The 21436-nt window shown below is 44.2% G+C and overlaps 1 protein-coding gene across 1 annotated transcript in view; it reads right to left on the reverse strand.

The window, feature by feature from the left end:
* Positions 1–9784, reverse strand: part of LOC310861919 (IQ motif and SEC7 domain-containing protein 2-like) — a gene marked incomplete at both ends in the record, with an annotated part of 118298 nt that extends 108514 nt beyond the window's left edge. The window contains one exon of the mRNA XM_083769655.1: positions 8937–9784. Within this exon, the coding sequence (XP_083625781.1) occupies positions 8937–9784 (848 nt within the window). The remainder of the gene's footprint in view (positions 1–8936) is intronic.
* Between the last annotated feature and the right edge of the window lie 11652 nt (positions 9785–21436).

Here is a 21436-nt window from a genome sequence, read left to right on the forward strand (position 1 = left end):
AGCCGTCTGCTCATTATGTGCCCAGACGGTGTGAGTGTTGTAAAAGGTGTGCAACTGCTGGAAAGGAAGGAAAGAGAGCTGCCTTGAGAGCATGGAAGGAGAGGCCCTATATATACTCTCCCAAACCACACCCCACTCAGGTGTACACAGTTGGCCTGACGGCCTGCTGCACTCTGCCCTAATCACCCAGGCTGCCTACTGTGCAGAGGCAGAGGGGGCAGGGCCGTCACTCTGCCCTAATCACCCAGGCTGCCTACTGTGCAGAGGCAGAGGGGGCAGGGCCGTCACTCTGCCCTAATCACCCAGGCTGCCTACTGTGCAGAGGCAGAGGGGGCAGGGCCGTCACTCTGCCCTAATCACCCAGGCTGCCTACTGTGCAGAGGCAGAGGGGGCAGGGCCGTCACTCTGCCCTAATCACCCAGGCTGCCTACTGTGCAGAGGCAGAGGGGGCAGGGCCGTCACTCTGCCCTAATCACCCAGGCTGCCTACTGTGCAGAGGCAGAGGGGGCAGGGCCGTCACTCTGCCCTAATCACCCAGGCTGCCTACTGTGCAGAGGCAGAGGGGGCAGGGCCGTCACTCTGCCCTAATCACCCAGGCTGCCTACTGTGCAGAGGCAGAGGGGGCAGGGCCGTCACTCTGCCCTAATCACCCAGGCTGCCTACTGTGCAGAGGCAGAGGGGGCAGGGCCGTCACTCTGCCCTAATCACCCAGGCTGCCTACTGTGCAGAGGCAGAGGGGGCAGGGCCGTCACTCTGCCCTAATCACCCAGGCTGCCTACTGTGCAGAGGCAGAGGGGGCAGGGCCGTCACTCTGCCCTAATCACCCAGGCTGCCTACTGTGCAGAGGCAGAGGGGGCAGGGCCGTCACACATGCATACATTGTTGTTAGTGGGAATGAAAACACAAGCGCTGCTCCACCGGCTGAGTGCGGTCCAAACAGGCTAACACTCTGCCATCCACATTCTAATGGGCCCCCAGAGGCAAATTCAAATGGAAACAAGCATCAGAGGGAACTTGTTTTTTGAGCTGGTTCTAGGGGGGGAGGGTGGGGGGTGGGGCAGAGCACTCCTAAACGTGCCCAACCAAATGTTATGGAGACGATTTATTTTTAGCCAATATGAAAAATACCACAAAATATCTGTACCATTTATCATTTATGAATGGCTGGGCAGCATTTAGAGATACATTTAGACCCATCAGAACACTGTTTGTCATCAGTGCTGTTAACCGGCAGGGTGCTGAGATTGGGAAGGAGAAGACAGATATGGATAGATGATGATGGCATAGTTTTCTATGCATTTTGGGGGTTTATTACTTACTTATTACTGTATGTGTGTGTGTGTGTGTGTGTGTGTGTGTGTGTGTGTGTGGGTGGGGGGGGTCCTGCCCACCCTAGGCTAGGCCAGGGGTTCTCAACGTTTTTTGGCCGGGGACCCCCGGAGATGCTTTGGCAGTGTCTCAGGACCCCCTGGAACCCTCTGGAACTCCCTCAAGGACCCCTGGGGGTCCCCGGACCCCACTTTGGGAACCACTGCTCTAGACAATGCCACCATATAGTTACTACAACTCAAATAGAAAGGTATACTATTATGATAGTGTCATTGTCAGGTTATGGTATAATCATTACTAAATTCACCGATCGCTGTCTGTGTGTCTGTTCTATTCCGGGTCACCAGTGAAATGCATGTTGGGACGGCTTCCGGGTCACACGGACACAGATTAATACTGGGACACACTTTTCCGCGTAACAGACCCACTCTGGGAAATTCCGAAATAAATATATGTATAATAATACAAAAAAGTGAGTTTAAGATATTATAATGTGCCATGCAGCGAGTCATGGTGATAATCTATTCCAGTTGAGTCATACAGGCTCCAGCAGCAGTCGTGGATTAAAAAACAATCGATCTGTGATCGATAAACAAGCTGATCTATGGCTGTGATAGGTTCTAAAGTATTGATCCAGCCGCTTTTAATCTTCCAGCTGGGGAGAGATTCATCTACAATCAGGGTGGGTGTGTCTGTGTGTGTGCGTGTGTGTGAGAGAGAGAGAGAGAGAGAGAGAGAGAGAGAGAGAGAGAGAGAGAGACAGACAGGCAAACAGGTAGCATTCTTCTTGTCATTCTAATTTTAAATTATAGAGAAATATTTGCTTTCTCTGGCAAAAAATCACAAAATGATGGAGTAAATGCTTTGATTTACATTGATAGTTGAATTAGGTAGGAACCCTTCTTAAACTTGACAGCTTTGCAAGTCTTTACTATGGTTATTATAAACATAAACCAACATTAAAGAGATCTAGGAGTGTATGAAATGAAACTTTCAGCGAGCGACATCATACGATGAATTGAGCATTATGCTTTAAGAGTTGTGCATCCCTCTGAGTTCCAGTCATTTGATATGTCTCCCCTTTGCACATTGAGTAAATTGAACGCAGTCGCTCGGTTTCGCTACAGGCACTTTTGAAACATGTCTGCTGTTTGTAATGTCTGCTTTGGAGCACCAGGGGGCAAACTGACAGCTCAGGTGGATCCAAAATCTACAGTGTAATTTGAGTTTCGGTACTCAACTGTATTTGCACGTACTGTAGCCTAATGCATGAAGACACACACACACACACCCCCACCAGTGTTGGGACGTAGCGCGTTACAAGTAACACCGTTGTATTTTTAAGTAACTCGTACTGTAATGCATCATTATTTTAAAATCCACTAACTTAGTTACCGTTACTACATGGTGCATTACACCGATATTCTGTTTTTTTTTTTCACATAGTCTAGGCTAGAGAGACGAGAAGAACTGCAGTTCTGGGAGAGAGGGAGGAGAAGGAGGAGCGGAGGGAGAGACTGTGTGTGTGTGTGTGTGTGTGGGCGGTGGGGGGGTGTGGGTGTGTTTGTGTTTACTAAGACACCACATCGTGTTTCTCCAAATGGATATACAGTATTCTCTCTACTTCACCTTTGTCGAATATAATGTTTCAATGTAAGTTGTGCCCCAACTGCAGTCCTCCTCCTCTTTCCTCCTCTGGCACGGCAAACATTATGCCAGACTCAAATTAGTATTGCCACCAGTGGCTCCACCACCACCAATAATCAGTAAGAGAGCAGCTATCTGCACATAACGTTCACTGGAGCAGTGGAACCCCCATGTTGTGTTGTTTGTAGCCTATTATTGTTTGCTATAACAATGGATTGATAGGCCTACATATAGCGTCATCAAAATCACCACCAGTCGCCCCTGGTATTATTATCAATAACAGTACTGAAATGAAGGCTATAAGGGCATTAATGGCCTGGCAGTGGGAGCCCGCTTTTTCTTTTTTTAAATAAAGTAAAAAGTACTTTACACAGTAATGCATTACTTTTTTGTGTAAGTTTAATCAGTAAAGTAACTGAGTTACTTTTGAAATTAAGTAACTATAGTAACTGTAACTAGTTACTGGTTTTCAGTAAGTATAGCACAACACTGACACACACACAATTATAATTGCACCAAACAGAAACACACATGCACGAGGGCTGCTGACCATGCTGCATTTACCTCCTGTTAACGTCATCAACACACAGAGGACAAGATGTCATCAGCTGTTTACTAAAACTGGGTTAGCCAGCGGTTGTGTGACCGTTGTTTGCATGCTTGAGTGCGTTTGCACATGTTCCTGTGTTAAGACATGCTTTCTGTACAGTATGTCTTATGTAGTGTGTGCGTGTGTGTGTGTGTGTGTGTGTGTGTGTGTGTGTGTGTGTGTGTGTGTGTGTGTGTGTGTGTGTGTGTGTGTGTGTGTGTGTGTGTGTGTGTGTGTGTGTGTGTGTGTGTGTGTGTGTGTGTGTGTACAGCTGTTACAATACAAGACAAAAAAGAGGAAAGTCCGAGAAAGAAGGAGGAAAAGTGTCCCAGGAGAGGAGAGTATAGGAAAGGAGAGAAAGGTCAAGCGGACAGAGAGAAGAGGAGGAGAGAATGTGTTTTATCAGAACAAACAACCAAATGCTACATATACATGCTCTCTTCTCCTGCTCACCTACACTCTCTAACATCAACATTCTACAGACCTCCTCCGCATCCCTGCTGCATAATAATCACATCTCTCTCCTTCTCTCTTCACATTCCCTATCTCCACCTCACGGTACTTCTCTCTTTCTCCTCTCTTCCCCTCTCAGCCCCCCCGACATTCTCCCTCGGTTGTTACAGTAACCTCTCGCTGTCAGCCCACGCTTTAGATCAATAGCAGATAATAACAGTGATGTCTAATGATGGTTAAGAGGCTCAGCGTGATCACGTGGCTTTCTAGTCCTGTTAGTCCCCCCTACACACACACACACACACACGTAATGTTATACATTAGTATGTATAGTACAGTACTGCCTCTCTGTTCACTTAAATGCGCTTTGTATTGGCGCTAAAGTTGAGAACAATAATGACCACATGTGATGATCACACCGTATGTGTATGCATTTGTGTGTAATAATGATTAGACCCATTTCATCGCACAGGGGAAATTCAGTTTTCAATTTCACCCAGCTGATTGCTGCTCCACAGAGGACCGCTGCGGCGGGTGTAAGTGTATTGCTCAGGGACTGGGACACCTCGACACATTGCCAGGGCCGGGGAATTGAACCTGCAACCTTTTGCTTCCCAGGCGGGCTCTGGCCTCCCGTACAGCGTGTGCATGCAAATACGCCAGTGACATCAATCCTTCCTTCTGCGCTCTGTGTGCTGGGGTCATTCCTGCTGCCACATCATTCAAATGTGTAGTACTGTCGTTCCACAGATGTTTAAGAATCGTACATGTTACGCAGCCTCACTTCCAGTATTAATGCAAAGTCAAGCTGCCACTGAACTTTTACCATTAATCAAAGACGTTGAACTGGTCTCGAGCCTATACTCAGCATCTCCAGTCGGAAATGTTGTAAAGACAAGTCCGGCTAGGTGTCGAGGTGCTCCAGTCATGTGTTTCAAATAGCGGTATAGCAGGTTCCGTGGTGTGTCTTTTGACGGGCTGAGACATCGGGCAGACCAGGTGCAGAGAGATATGGTGCTCTGGATGTTTTGCATTTTGCTGCATCATGGCTTGAAGAAAGAACCTGGAAGCCAGCGTAGACATTTCCCTAGCAGGCTGATCTACTCTAAAGTATGCCTCTTTACTCTAGTGCTGGGTTAGTATATGCTTTTAAAATGATACTTATGCAGGGATGTTGAAGTTATACAATGTATCACTACAAACGCCCCTTCCATAAGTATCACTTTAAAAGAATAGAATGCATACAGTACATCATGATATTGTCTCGTTTTTGCTGAATTGCCTTAATTACACATTTCAACCTTGTACCACAATGTTATTTTCTTTACTGGCACCTCAGAGTGTTCTTTTTTCACACAATGTTTCACTTCCATGGCAGACCAATAGAATGAGAATAATTCATCTCAGGTAAATACTACTGTAGTGATGTAGTATAACTTTAGTTGAGTACGCTGTTTGACAAGCCAATTATTTTGTTGCTATACAGTTGCTATCGTACTGTAAGTCAGGGGTAGGCAACCTTTGGCACTGGTGCCAACCTTGGCACAAAGGAGGGTGATCACTGGCACACTGGCATAAAAAAGAAAACAATTACCGGTAAATAAACAATTGAAGAAATGTAGTCAAATAAATGAATTCACTCATATTTGTATGTAAATTACATCCTGCACATCATTCTACATTAATTAAAACTCTGAACTCTGACTGGGGGAGAGAGATAGGAGGCCTATGCTCTGAGTCTAATGATCATTATAACAATGTGAAAGAATATTTAACAAGGGAAAAGGTTATATTCGTGGACAATCAAAACATGTTGGAATTGTGGTGTGGTGGCATTAAAGTGACACACTGACTATCCAGAAACTAAAAACATGGCACTTTGTTTCAAAAAGGTTGCAGACCCCTGCTGTAAGTGATGGTTTTCGTTAAAATAAGTGTTTCTGATGTATATTCTGATACTATTTATTTGATATAGAGTATCAGGGGTCTCCCAAAGTATCCAGCTCTTTAGTACTTCAGGCTGGGATGCCAATGTTATCCAATCATCAGTCATACAGGATAAACAGGATATACTGTACAGATGTGCCATTCCTGATGGTTTTCTGAAAATGCATGTTTTCCACAGGTTTTGTTAACTGCTTGCTTGCCTTGCTAATTATACTGCTTTGCTACTGAAAAGAAGTGTCACTCCTCCTCGGCACTTCCAGCAGAGGAACTCTATCTATTCAGGGGATCTGAATGGATATAACACCTTGGCAAATGCCCCCCTTTCTCACTGACAATGTTCTGACAAAGCACTGACAATCTGAATTGCAAGTAAATGTATTTTCTGTTAAAAAAACAAAAATTACAGCAGCAGTTTATCTCAGTATAATTAAAGTATAATTCCAACTGTATCGTTTGATAGCCTACAGTACATGATACTGTTACTTGAACATATCTCAACCATGTCTCAGTCACTGTCAATGGCCATCAATCATCATTGATTGATGATGACATCGTCGCTCGATCCATCTCTAGCTGGAGATCAACTGGCAATACCAGAAAGACCTTTCCAATATTCTCACATCAGCCGTCAAAAACATCATCAATACCATGAAATCAGGCTTTCTGTAAGCCAAATAAACCACTACAATTCTGAAATGACATGCCCTATCCAGCAGATGTCTTTATCACAAGAGTTGCCATAACAGTAAAGCCTATAGGCTATTTGACACAATAGTCAATCACAGCATGATTGCTGGGCGGTAGGATCAGAAAAACGCTCCAGAAAGAGTATAATTTGCCACAAATGTGTTCAGATTCACCAAATGATGTGCATTGGCTGTAAAACTAAGCGGTGCAGTAAATTAGGCTACTTTTAATAGCTTGCCCAGGATAATAATTGAGGGGGCACACGATTAATCTGAGGGGGGATTGGCAGCTTTCAGCCCTCCCTTGTGCCTGTGGTAGAAAAAGTACTCCCATTTCTTACGTAAGTAAAAGTATACGATACTGCAATGTAGAAGTACTCTGTTACAAAAACAAGACTGGAATACTTTTTTCTTTACAAAAGTATTGGCGTCAAAATGTACTTAAAAGCACCAAAAATAGAAAGTAGTCATTATGCAGAATGTCCCATTTCACAAGTTTTCAAATGTATATTGAATTAGCATGTCTTCGCAACGCATTGTGAGCTTGTAGATATAGTAAACGTATATAGGGCTGCAGTGGTTATGTATGTTTTCTACAATATTTACAATATTTGCTTCTGAGATGTAGTGGAGTAGAAGTAAAAGTACAGAACATTGGAAATACTCCAGGAAAAATTTGTACTTAAGTACAGTATTTGAGTAAATATACTTAGTTACTTTCCACCACTGCCCTGGCGCCAGGCCTGACATCAGCACCAAAACAGAACCACACCAAGTACCTATGGATCTTCAGCCACATGCGAACTGTATTTAGCATAGCAAATCTGTTCCATCGTGCATCAAGTGCTGCTAGGTATTACAACTGGAAAAGGGGTGAGGGAGGAGAGAATAAAGTAGGCTGCTGCCTGCAGGTATCTTGTCCAGCTCCACACTTGGTCAGAGCTATCTACTAATGATAATACCTCACACACTCTTTTTAAGCACCCTGCAATGTTTGAGACACCTGCCTCTGAGTCTGGACTGAGCCTGCGGTCAGATACCGGTACCACCACGGGTTAAATGTGTCCCATTATCTCTCTTGTGTCTCAATTAACATTGATCTCAATCACCTGCCAATATGAGGAAACATTATACAGGGGCATCATCAACTGCCCCCTCTCCTATGGGCAAGAGAAGACACTGGTAATTGGGAAACTTCTACAATTTACCACTGTCTTTGGTTGTTCTTGTGCAAAGAAATAAAAAAATTAAAGCTTTAACAAACAATAACACAAAAAAACAGCTTTGCTTTGAATAGTCACATTTTCTGTTGGTGGGGTGTAAGGCATAAACTTTCTGGTCAAATTTAGCATGTGGACACACATTCCCTGACCAACATAAGCCTGCATGAGAGAAGCTGCAAGGTTAGTAGCGATCAGAGTTGAAGATGGCACAAGAGTTAGGTAAACCAGACATTTAAGGCACCATTGTTCTAGTTTGGTAAACAACTATATTATGCCACTTCTGCATGTTAGTACATTCCCAGATTATGAATGTGGTTTTCCTTACTCTTGGTATTTCAATTAGATTGTGTTAAGCTACAGTACTGCACTAGCAGGAATGTAGCGTTAGTGACACAAAACAGCCAATGTACAGTACACCAACTGTGGTATAGTGGTATCCATTGTAGAAGTCCCCCTTTGTGTACTATTGAACCGATACTGCATGAGTAATCTTACGCAATAGCTTATACAGTATATGGTACAGTATATAACAACTTATAACTCTAGTATCTTTCAAGCAAGTATCGTTACCAGACACTCCCTTGTTTCTTCCAGCCACTGCAAAGAGAGGAGAATTTGATTCATATGAAACAATTCCTCTTGAGGAAGGAGCAGGAATGAAGCGTTAGTTTGGCAAGCATGCAGTAAACAGAGACTTCTACAATGGCAATGTGTAAATAATACCATATTGGTAAAAATAAATGCATAAACTCATCATATTAAAGGCAAAGGTTAGGGGGTCATATTTTATGGATTAATTAAAGTCACAAGATCCCTTAAAGAGGATATTTAAATTGACCAACAGGGCACTTTGTGCACCATAAAACGGGACTGCATCCGAAAAGGAATAGAAAACCAAAGGGTCACATACTGTAATCCTTGTGAGAGTGAAAAGCCCTACTTGTTTTTGAAAGGTACTATGACAATAAAGGCTTCCTTCCTTCCTCATCAAAGCAGGTTTGCCTAACTCTTGTGCTACCTACCGCTCTGGCAGACGTAATGAATGGTAAATGTGTGACTTACGGTTTGTGGTGGTGCAGGGTGTGGGCGTGTTGATGCGAGTGCGGGTGGTGGTGGTGGTGGTGGTGGCTGTTGGAAGCATTGACGGTGTGCATGCGCTCCAACCTCTCCTTCTCCTTCTCCACAAAGTTGGTGTTGGTTCCGGTGCTGGTACTGGTACTGGTGGAGTGCCCGCGGGAAAGCCGGGTGTGGGTGGAGCTCCTCTGCTGCTGCTCTCTGGGAGGTACCGGGGGAGGTGGGGGTGGAGGCGCCGGAGTCGCAGCAGGGGGAGGAGCCACGGGGATGGGCGCTGCCGGGACCTGGCTGGGGATCGACACAGTGCTCGGGGCAGGGGGAGGCGGGGCCGGTATAGCGGTCGACGCTACACTGTTGGTGCTGTTATAGGAGTGGTGGGTGGAGGTGTGATGGTGCTGCTGATGGTGCTGATGGTGGTGGTGGCTGCTGTGGTACAGGGGGACGGAGGAGGACGACTGGGAAGAAGGCGGAGGCTGGTGGTGGTACTGATTGTGGTGGTGGTGGCCGTGGTGGGCCTTGGCGGTCGGAATGGAGACCGGCATACTCTGGGACTGGGGCGGGGGCGGCGGAGGGGGAGGAAGCGGAGGGGAGGGAGGTGGCGGAGCGGCGGGGGGAGGAGGGTTGCAGACGGAGACGGGCTGCCGGTCCAGGCGCAGGTCCTTGTTCTCCTGGCTCAGCCGGTCCAGCTGCACCTCCAGCTCCTCGATCCGACGACGCTGCGTCTCCAGGAGCTTCTGCTGGCTCTCGATGATGTTGTTGAGCTCCAGAAGGTACTCCACCGCCCGGTTAGGGCTCTCCGGGCTGCCAGCTTGGCCCGGGCCTTGGTTAGCATCCATAGCTGCTTGGAGAGTTTGTGAGGGGGGCTAAGCTGCTATGGGAGTTAGCAGTGGCACACAGCTATGGATATACAGTCCTGACAACCAAGGCTCAATGCAAAATGCTGAGCTGACACTAAACTGCTGTTTTTACGATGGGTAAAAGCCAGCAAACTAATTACCAGCTAAATTTCAATTTTTTTGGCACTCAAATACAGAAGCCGTTGTGGTAGCTGTTGGCTAACACAGGACTGTTACAGTAGCTAGCACAGGGGTGGGCAGTGTGCTGACATAGGCTCATTAGAAAACAGGCTATGGCTGAGACTAGTGCAGCTAATTGAGCACTGAGGGATAAATTTCAACACTACAGCCTCAGAGCTAGTCTAGAGAAGTCTTACAGCCTAGTGAGCTGATGAATTTAAAACTAAGGAATATCCTACAATAACAATGTAAACGTTATATATTGCCTAGCCTCCTGGGGCCTAATCAAAGGACTATGCCCAAGAAATTAAGTAAACATGTATTACCAACACAATATAAGCGGTATACACACAGCTAAGCACTATGCACTTAACATGATGTTTTGATTTTTGTTGCCGTACGGCCTAATAATAAGTCTGGGTGAAGTTACTATAGTGACTATTGACTAGCCTATAATCTAAGGCCTACAAACTATATAAACTAAAAAACTACAGCCTAAAGCCCTAAGCCCTACACCCTAAAAAAAAAACTACACTACCCAACACCCTCCCCCCCACCCAGAGCTAAGTGGGGGGGAGAGAAGAGGTTTTCTTCTAAGAGAGTTCTGATTTGTCAGTCAGGATGGGCCACTTAGTCCTTTGTTCCAATCAGACAGTTTTATTGGTGCATCAACCATTTCAGGCTCAGTCAAGTGTGCCCTGGGTGGCGTGTTCAAATCATGCTGAAAACAGAATTAACGGAGCAGGACAAATGTCTGTAATGTTGTCTTCCCCACCACTCACCAAAACCCAAAGCTGTCTATATGTCAGTATGTGTGGCTCACGTTTTTGACTGTCTATCTAACTGCTGTCAGAGAGTCAGTTGTGTCCTCACAGTATGTACCTCCATGTACAGGTAGCAGAACAAAAAATCGATTTCCAGGGAGGAGGGAAAGACGACACCACTGCTTTTTGAGTTGGAGGGGATATAAACATTAGCACACATCTCCATTGTTCTGGTGCAACACCTGTGAAACAAGTGAGACTGAGTTGGTTTTCAGTGCAAGGCCTTCCCTGAACACTGCAACACACTGATACCACCTTCACCACCACGTAAAACAAACTTTAAGGTTCCAATCAACTGTTTGTCAGTAGGAATAGGAATCAATGTTATCAGCTCTACTCCAGCATTGGTTCAGAAATGCTTGCCGTAAAACCATATCCAAAATAAAAAAAAGAGTGATATGTTTGTGGGCAGTGGGCTGAGGTCAGGAAACACTACAGAACAACAAAAAATGTTTATGTCATTTGAAAATCATCTCCTGGCAAATGAAGATAGAAAAGAAAATATTGAACAACCTCGCTGACCCATAGGTTCAGTCTGTCATCCTTGGTTCATCTGACACAGGAAGCCATACATACATGTCAAAGGTCATGTCACACATTTCTCATCAACTTCTTCTTTTTCCCAGATCCGGTTAGGCGCCAGCTCATGGTCATTCTGGTTATCATCTGGGCGGATGACACGTCTGGAATGTTCTCCATGTTGTCCGAGAGCCATACAATGGAAGAGAGAAGAGGAGAGAAACAGCAGAAGAGAAGAAATAGTGAAGGGAGACAATGAGAGGAGGAATATAAAGACAATGCAGCTTACGAAATGCTGGACAAGCTGTAGTGTGACTGTGACTTTTACATATTAGTCACTTTAACCACTAAATAGGCACAAATAACATGACAGTAGTGGTGTAACAGATAAGAGAACTACTCAATTTATATATTTTTTATAATTGTATCAATTATACAAAAATAATCAAAAATAGATGATTTAATAAAATAATGTATTAATATTAATCAATACATATTTTGAGGCGTGTTATTACAGCCAAAAACTTGCCACATAGAGCTTGTAGATCAACAGGCGACTTAAAGGGACATTTCACCACTGGAAGAACTAGTATTTGTAGTAGATAACAGTAGCACAATTTGAAATTTGCACCCATATGGCCTGAAAAGTAAGTCTGTGTGTTTGAGAGGGTTTGACTGGATAGCTGAATTACTACAATGACCATAATGCTTTGCACTGCCCCTCCTTGTGGAGAGGGGGAGGGTGCATGGAGGTGTGACTTTGTAGTACAGGAAGGAAGTGAGACCACATTTTCATGACAGGCTTTTGGTCATGAACATGGTGTCATGACTAAAAAAAAACATATTACGCACATAAAAACCTCAGGAAAGTGTTTATTGTGTCCATTAAAATAAGCTCTGGTTGCAAAAGGGGTGAAATGGCCCTTTAAAGCTGCAGCGCTACATGAAACTGAATTTATAATAAACAAACTGTTCAAACTCTAATACCAGGTATGTATGCCAACAGGATTATGGTTAATACTTGTATGTGCATTATGGTTAATACTTGTATAGTTAGTTAATAACAACAACAACAGCACTATCAATACTATGTGTGATGTATATGGTTAATAATACTAGATTTAGAGACCTCTGACATGTGATGCTCTCTAAAGAAAACATCCCACAAATCACAATGAAACTAATATAGGTTAAGAATTCCCAATTCCCAACTACTAAATCCACTGTTTGTTCCTTATTCCTTAACCACTGCCAAAGACACAGACGCACACACGCGCAGTCGCGCACACACCCACACACAGCCTAACAACTCAAGTTAACAAACCCACAAAACAGACAGAGAAAGTAGAACAAACTAATTTGTCTTCTCTTTTTCCCCATCCCTACCTCTCTCCCTCAGTCTGTCACAGTAGCCTACATTTCTTGCTCTCCCTTGCATCCATCTCTTCCATGGTTATTCCTTCTTTATATACCTTTCTTTCCACCTTTCACTGTCTCCACTTCCCTCCCCTGGCCCTGGCCCTCTCTCTCTCTCTCTCTCTCTCTCTCTCTCAGCACACTGTTGTGTGGAACACTGCAGTGTTCTGTTCCAGTGCTATCCATTTATTTACTACGGAGGGGTTTCACCCCAAACAAACCCTCCTGTGCTTCAAGCTGGTTCACCGGTCTATTTGCAACATTTCACCGAACTAATCAATGTAATTGATTATTAAACAGATATTTAATAAGGTATTTTATAAGGTAATTCAATAAAAATCTATCCTTAAATTGGGCATGCCATATATGTGATAACTTTAAAAAAAAATCAGATTGTGCAAATAGCTGATCTACAAGCTCACAATGTTATGAGCTTGTAGACAAGCTATTTTCACACTTTTTGCACTTTTTCTTGTGTGACACTTTTGCTTGTGTGACAAAGTATGCTACATAGTGTGTTAATAAATGTGGTTAATAAATGTTGATATATAAAAAAATAAAAAAGTATTATATTATATTTATATTATTATATAAAAACACACTTCTTAATATATGAATGATAGGGGGACCCACTGGACCTACGAGGAGGACCCACTGGACCTGATGACATTAAACAGATTCACTTCTTCAATCTTCTCCCATTAATGGCATTCAATTATTCAAAGCATGCATAGATTTGGATTGGAAACCTTTCTCCCTAATCATCTCTCTCTCTCTCTCTCTCTCTCTCTCTCTCTCTCTCTCTCTCTTCCTCTCTCTCTCCTGCATCACACTTTTCTATCTCAGTTTCCATCTCTCAGTAGTCTCTCTCCATTCATTTATCTCTATTTGTCTCTACCTCTTAATCTTTCTTACCAGGCCTCCATCACCACCTCTCTAATAGACACTAATGCAGATTGTGTGCTCATGTCTGTGTGAGGCTGTTGCAAACATCTACATACTGTATGGAACCAGACAGCAAGCTACACTGGTGTTTGTATCATGTAATATTATTATCTGTATGGGCATGCATGTGTGCTCATACACACTATGTCAATTATGAATCAGCGTGCATGTAGCCTCATGTGTAGTAGACTGTAATTGTGAACTATAGCATGATTTTTAGTGTTTGAAAAGATGTGCTTATAAAATGTGCTGTGTGTGTGTGTGTGTGTGTGTGTGTGTGTGTGTGTGTGTGTGTGTGCGCACACGATTACACCATACCATACAACAACCATTCATCATCTAATACTGCAATATGAGCTAATTCAAAAGCCCAGCTACACATTAGCACACACAGAGAGATAAGAGAGCCTTTTTAAACTTAAATAACTCTCACACACAATGACACGCGCACACACACGTCACACACACACACACACACACACACACACACACACACACACACACACACACACACACACACACACACACACACACACACACACACACACACACACACACACACACACACAAAACATGTCAAACACTGTACATTATAGGCTATATCAGAGCGCGTGCGCACACACGCGCACGCACGCACACAGTGATGCAGCACCATGCAAGGAAATTTAAAAAAAAAACATGTTCTCACTTGTGGCCTGTAATATGCTGCAGCTCCTGAGACGACGCCGGATGGAGAGAGGGATGTGATGGCACTGGAAGACGTGAAGGAGGAGGAGGAGATGGAGGAGAAGAGAGCTATTGATCCCCGTTCATCCTCCGTTGCTCCTCTCTTCTTTCCTCTGGTCGTCTCTGCCTCTTCTCCCTCGCTTTCTCTCTCTCTCCTCCGCCACTGTCACCATTTCCCCCGACCAGAGACATCCGTCAGTTCGTATTGCGTTGCATTCGTGAATCGTGACGAACCCTCCGAGCTCTCCCCTCTCCCTCCGTTGAGTCAGTCTCCCGTCGCGGTCTATAAATAATATTTGTAGCCTAAATAAGACTGGTATGTATTCTGCGTGTCAGCCTGATGGCGCTGTCCCTTCGGGGAGGAGGAGGAGGAGGGGGAAGATGTGGGTTATTTTTGGTGGGAGAACCGTAGCCTATCCCCGTGTTTGTCTTCTTGTCCAGCGTCCGCATCTGTTCCCGCTCCTCGTGAGTGAGTGTGAGTGTGTGTGTGTTGGTTCGATTCCCGTTGACGAGGGAAAAACACCAGCTTGGTTGAGTCCACGCAGACAGACTGCCTGACTGCAGCAGTCAGCAGAGTGGGATATATAGTCTATAATAGGCTGGAACAGAAACACGAATATAGAACAGAGGATATGATAGGAGGGTAAATCCCCATGCAGTTCCACGGCGGTTGGTCTTAAAAACGGAATGAATAAATAAATAAATCACGGCACAGTCAGTCACGGCATGACAAACGCGCGCACGCACGCACGCCGCGCACACACAGACACAGATCGAGAATCACATCACCCCCAAAACAAAATCCGTCCTGCTTCGTCGTCGCTAATTCCCCGATCTGTGCAACTCATCACTTCCAATGAACGAGAAGACATGCTATTATTGATATCACCTTTATCCAGCTGCAGCGTGCAGCCTGGCATGGGCCAGCGGCCAGCCCGTGAATGTATAGATCGATATAGCAGGATCCCTCTAATAAAATCCTAGTTGTTTACAGTCAAATAAAACGGCGAAAGCAATCCAAGACAAGTGCGTCTTTAGCACATTAAGCGCAACGTCACAGATTCGAATTGATTCCCACATTAGCAGCAGCTGCGGAACCATGCTGGTGTTTCTCCTCCTGATCGCCGCTCACTGTCCCACTGCGGGCTCTCCTAAAAAACGATCCTGACTCCTCACTCCTGTCTCAACAAAGTTAAAAAGAAATGTCGACTAAAAGACTAAACTAATAGGCAAGTTAAGGCAACTACAGAGGTCTACGCTCCCGCCTTCCGCCGGTGGCGTTGCGACGCATTTATCATGTGACCGGAACGCTAATTAACGGTAGGTAGAGAGAGGTGCAGTTTGCCTGCTTGGGGAGAGAGAGAGAGAGAGAGAGAGAGAGAGAGAGAGAGAGAGAGAGAGAGAGAGAGAGAGAGAGAGAGAGGGGGGGGGGGGGGGGGGGGGGGGGGGGGGGGGGGGGGGGGGGGGATTTAAGCATTGCACTACGTGAGATGGAGGAGACGGAGGCATTCCCACATTGTGTCCGTTATGGTCGTTCTCGCGTTATTATCAGTGGTGGAAAAAGTAATCAGATTTAAGTAAAAGTGTCAATACTGCACTATGGAAATACTCTGTTCTGTTGCAAGTATAATTTAAGTAAAAGTCCGGAATTCAAAATGTGCTTGAAAGTACAAAACTATATTGACATCAAAATGTACTTAGAGTACCAAAAGTACTCATTATGCAGAATGTCCCATTTCTAGTTTTCAAATGTATACAAATCTTTTGAAAATAGCGGTTCTACAAGTTCACAATGTGTCGCATCGCAACTTATTTTTTTACTTACTGTACTACAGTTAAGTAAATAGTTACTTTCCACCAATCGAGTAACGATTTGAGGTTCCTGAAAGATGTGAGTGAGGTATATATTGTTGGTGATTGTGAGACAGTCCCATTTCTCTCTTTCTATACCTTTCATCACATTCTCCTTCTGCATTTACACCTTGTGAACTGTATTTGCACTGGGCAGCTCTCACACTGACCAAGGCTATATGGTATAGTGAACTGTGTTTGTACTGGGCAGCTCTCACACTGACCAAGGCTATATGGTATAGTGAACTGTGTTTGTACTGGGCAGCTCTCACACTGACCAAGGCTATATGGTATAGTGAACTGTGTTTGCACTGGGCAGCTCTCACACTGACCAAGGCTATATGGTATAGTGAACTGTGTTTGCACTGGGCAGCTCTCACACTGACCAAGGCTATATGGTATAGTGAACTGTGTTTGTACTGGGCAGCTCTCACACTGACCAAGGCTATATGGTATAGTGAACTGTGTTTGTACTGGGCAGCTCTCACACTGACCAAGGCTATATGGTATAGTGAACTGTGTTTGCACTGGGCAGCTCTCACACTGACCAAGGCTATATGGTATAAGTGCAATATATATAGGTCTGTTTGAACTGCCTAGCAGTGATGAAAGAATACTCTCATTTTCTACTTTAAAAGTATACCATAGGTGTGTGTGTGTGTGTGTGTGTGTGTGTGTGTGTGTGTGTGTGTGTGTGTGTGACGTTGCCACCAAGGACAGCAGGGGGCTGAGGAGAGGTTTCAGCACCAAGGACAGCACCAAGCACTGGGTCAGCGTGCGCCCGTGTGTGTGTGTGTGTGTGTGTCTGTGTGGAGTGTTGTTTGGGGCCTGAACAGTCTGACATTGCCACGAGCAGAAGCCCGAGGTGAAGTTTCAGCATGCAGAACGGACAGCACTGAGCACTGGGCCATGGGTAATGTGTCTGTTAACATACTTTATTTTTTTAAATGTTCGCCTTTATTTTGTATATTTTATGGAGGGACAGACAGTAGGCTGACAGGAAATGGGGAGAGAGATGTGGGGAAGACATGCAGTAAAGGCCGTCGGGATCGAACCCGCGGCACACTGCCAGACTGGATTACCAGCCAAGGGGCCTGGACCACTGAGCCATGGCCCAGGCTCTGTTAACATTCTTGATATGATGACACCTTTTGGAAATGGCTCAGTCTAAGAAAACCTTTCCCCTAATAAAAATTGCTTGTTTGCAACTTGGAATTGGTTATTGGTGTGGGGCAGTGTGTGTGTGTGTGTTTGGGGGGGGGTTGGAGGACACAGAGAGAGTCTAATCTCACAAACCACTGGACCGATGGGGGCCTAATTCCTTGTGCACAATGCTAGTCTGCCAAGGAGGTAATTCCCCAATTGTATTATTTTTCTAATTTTCAAAATTGAATTGCATGTTAAAACTACAAGACAGAAAAAAAAACGGGCCTACAAACACCATAATCTAAAAGCATACATAGATTTGGATTGGAAACCTTTCTCCCTAATCATCTCTCTCTCTCCCTATCTCTCTCTCTACTGAAAATCAGTTATTATTCCATTTGTACACTCTCTGAGTTAAATAATGATAATTTGACTGTGTATAAATTACTGCCTTTCCCCTTCAAGTTATTTCGCACTATATCTCCCATGAGTCCACCTTATTCTGTCTGTTTTTCTCTCACAACCTTGAATACGGTCCTTTACAGTAGACTCTCCTCTCATTCTCTCTCACACTCACTCATCCATTGGTGATGTGATCATATCAGTGATGTGTGTTATTTGCTAATACACGCACACCAGTGTGTGTGTGTGTGTGTGTGTGTGTGTGTGTGTGTGTGTGTGTGTGTGTGTGTGTGGGCTCTGGATCTGCAGCTCTCTGCACTGTGTAGGAGTACAGGAGTCATATACAGTAAAAATGCAGAGCAATACCACAAATAGATACACATATACTGTATAGTAGATTCGAATTATAATGTGAATAGGCCTATATGACAGCATAAATGTAGCTGTTAAATGTAAACTCATAGTACCAACCTCTTTGGCCGGCGCGGTGTGTACACACCTGCTCAAACACATACGGTAGTACACAACATGCCTGTTCTATTGCTCTGCTCCCTTCAGCCATGATGGGTATAGCCTACTACACTGTGCTTGTCGTGACATCCCCCCCTCTAGTGGACAAAAGCTATAACTACAGGTTAAATAGGTACTGCAGTTTACTTGTACTGGCAACAATAGTAACTGCAGATAACAAAACATAACTCAGTAGTTCAAACTCAAACCTTTTAATTTCAAGGAGCACCAGTTTGGTGTACATGAATACCCTTTCTGAGTTACAGATCTGTAAGGGTTCATTTGATTCCTATAACTATCAATAATTTGGATAGATTGGCTGGGACGCCCTGGAATCCTCTTAAAGGATGTCACTGCTGGAAGAAACTGCAGTCACTCAATGTTAATAGTATTTGACTATTTGTAGTAGATTTTAAATTTGCACCCTATGGCCAGAGAAATAATGAAGTCTGTATGTTTGACTAGGGTTTGACTCAGACTGTATTGCTGAATTCCTACAATTCCCTTAATGCTTTAGTGCACTTCCCCTCCTTGTGGAGAGGGAGGAGGATGCATAGAAATGTGACTTTGTGGTCCAGGAAGGAAGTGAGACTGGTTTTTGGTCATGAACATAGCATCATGACTAAAAAAACATATTACACACATAAAAAGCCCAGGAAAGTGTTTCTTGTGTCATTAAAAAGCAAATGCAGTTAAAATCGTATTTTGCTTCGATTCAGGTTGACTTTATTGTCACTAAGGCCTCACTCACGCCTGCACAACAGATTGTTGTATAGCTGATGCATGAGACTTGTTGACTGTTCATTTCCAATGGGAGTCACATGGTTTGACACAACATTTTTGTTGTTTGAGGGGGAGGGGGGGAGGGGGGCAGTCGAAACACAGCCAAAGCCATGTGACTTCCATTGGAAATGCATTGGGGCGGCCATGACACTTACCCTTTGTTTACATCTACCATGCAACATTGTTGTATGCTAGATGTATAGGTGTGAGTGAGGCCTAGATTTCACATACATACAAACGTATGCTCGGAAGTAAAAACATGATCATAAAACAATGATAAAAACATGATAAAAAACGTAGAAGCACTCAATAGACGATAAACACTTATAAATAATATCAGTCAAAAGTGCCTAGAGCAGAGTACAGAAGGTTATTGTACATTATTGTCACTTTTCATTTAACACCCCGGTAGCCTGGGAACAAACTGTTCCTCAGCCTGGGTGCTGGGAGGATCTTGTATCTCTTCACCCTTTTGGACTTATTGGGTAAAAAAATATATTTTGTGGGGGTGGGTGCATGGTTCTTCAATTGCCCTGGATTTTTTGAAAGACTATGGAACAGTGGAACATTGTCTGTATGTATGTAGTGCACGCTACATCTGTCCCCTAGGGGTCAGTGTGTCTCTTCCCAGAAAGGTATTTAATATTGATCACATTAACTGCATTAACTTTTGTGATCCTGAAACTATACATAATTTAGTTTTTCTATTGACATTCTGGGAGAATCTACAGGATTGGTTGAATACCAAAACAACTGCTCTCACAAGAGAATGAACACTGTGTTTAGTGGGACAGTAAGCGTGAGTTGATAATGAACTGCAGTTACCAAAAAAACTAGTCCAACCATGCATCCCAAGCACCTTTCCTCTCAAAGGAAAATCATCTTAGTGCTTTAAGAATGAAAATAAAACACGCAATGCCTCTCCTCAGAGCTTAGTAAGCAGTGTGTGTGTGTGTGTGTGTGTGTGTGTGTGTGTGTGTGTGTGTGTGTCACCAACACACCAACAGAAAAGTGAGACAAACAAGCCCACCCGATCAGCTTCTATTTTCCAATAAAAAGCTTATCTTTAGTTTATGGCTTCGTTGCTAACCTTTTTGCTTATCTCAGAAACAGGGGTGTGTTTAAGCAGTCACAGTGTGAGCCGACGGTCCTATATCCCCTCGGCTATATCTCTGGACTCCAAGTCTGCACTGATCAAGCTATGTAGTAGTTGAGCTATTGGAACCAAACAGGTGGATGCAATCATGATTCATATTTATTCATTATAAGGGTCTATCTATGATTGTTGCCGTGGGAAGATATTTACAGTAGGAGGTGCTGAATGTTCAGCAGGGGGTGCGAACAATTCACGTGCACGCTCTGGACCTGATCTCCATAATGGAGCTGTCCTGTCCTGACATCATTCCGACATCTGCACTCCATATTTGGGCATATTAGAAATTGATCACACCTGATCACCCCTAGATCTCCATATATGGAGCTGGCCTGTTCTGACATCACAATGATGAATATCTGGGTGTGGCATGCATTTCCAAATGCATCGTTCCAAGTGGGCCAGTGCCCAACGCAGGGCTGGACTGGCCACAGGACGTACCGGGCATATTCCCGGTGGGCCGCGACCGTAGGGGGCCGCCATGATTGATTTTTGGACAGTCAGGCAGGCCACCAGGAAAGGTCCGGGCGTGCAGCCATTCTGCCAGTGCCATCATGATAATGTCACTGTACCTGTATCAGTGAGTGACAAAAACCCTGTACAAAGGGTTGTGTAGTTGTCTGTTGGTTTGTATCAGTCAGTGCTGCAGTCCCGTAACCAGAGTCCAGACTCCATTCCCATGAATGGAAAGGCCATTTCAAGGGGAGTGGTTACCAAGGCCACGAAATATTTTGACGTGGCCAAAAAAAAGGCAGAAAAGTGGATCGAGAAAATCATAACAATTTACTCATCTAGAGATCTAAAGATCAGGCAGAGGTCTTTTGATGAATATCTACCATGTTGCCTAATTTCGTGACAAACGATAGCACAGAACTGCCAAAACTGCTAAAATGGTGGAATTTTCACAGAAACAAAATAATAATATAAACATTTCTTAGGTTATATTGGCCCTTTAAAGATAATTAAAGACATTAGCCAATTGTCATATTGACAGCAGGTGCTCAGTTGAGAGCTGAAAGCCTACAGAGCAACAGATTATAGAATCACACTCTGCCAGGTGCACATATAACACCACCCTGACTATGAGGAGACCCTGTTGAAGACCCATGGCTTACTTCATACTCATAGTAGGATTGACTACTTTAACCTCTCCAGACTCCTGTCACCCTCTGTTGACCCTTAAGTTAAGACATGACC

Source organism: Protomyctophum parallelum (assembly GCF_964188405.1).
Source record: "Protomyctophum parallelum genome assembly, chromosome: 7".
NCBI classification, from domain to species: Eukaryota; Metazoa; Chordata; class Actinopteri; order Myctophiformes; family Myctophidae; genus Protomyctophum; species Protomyctophum parallelum.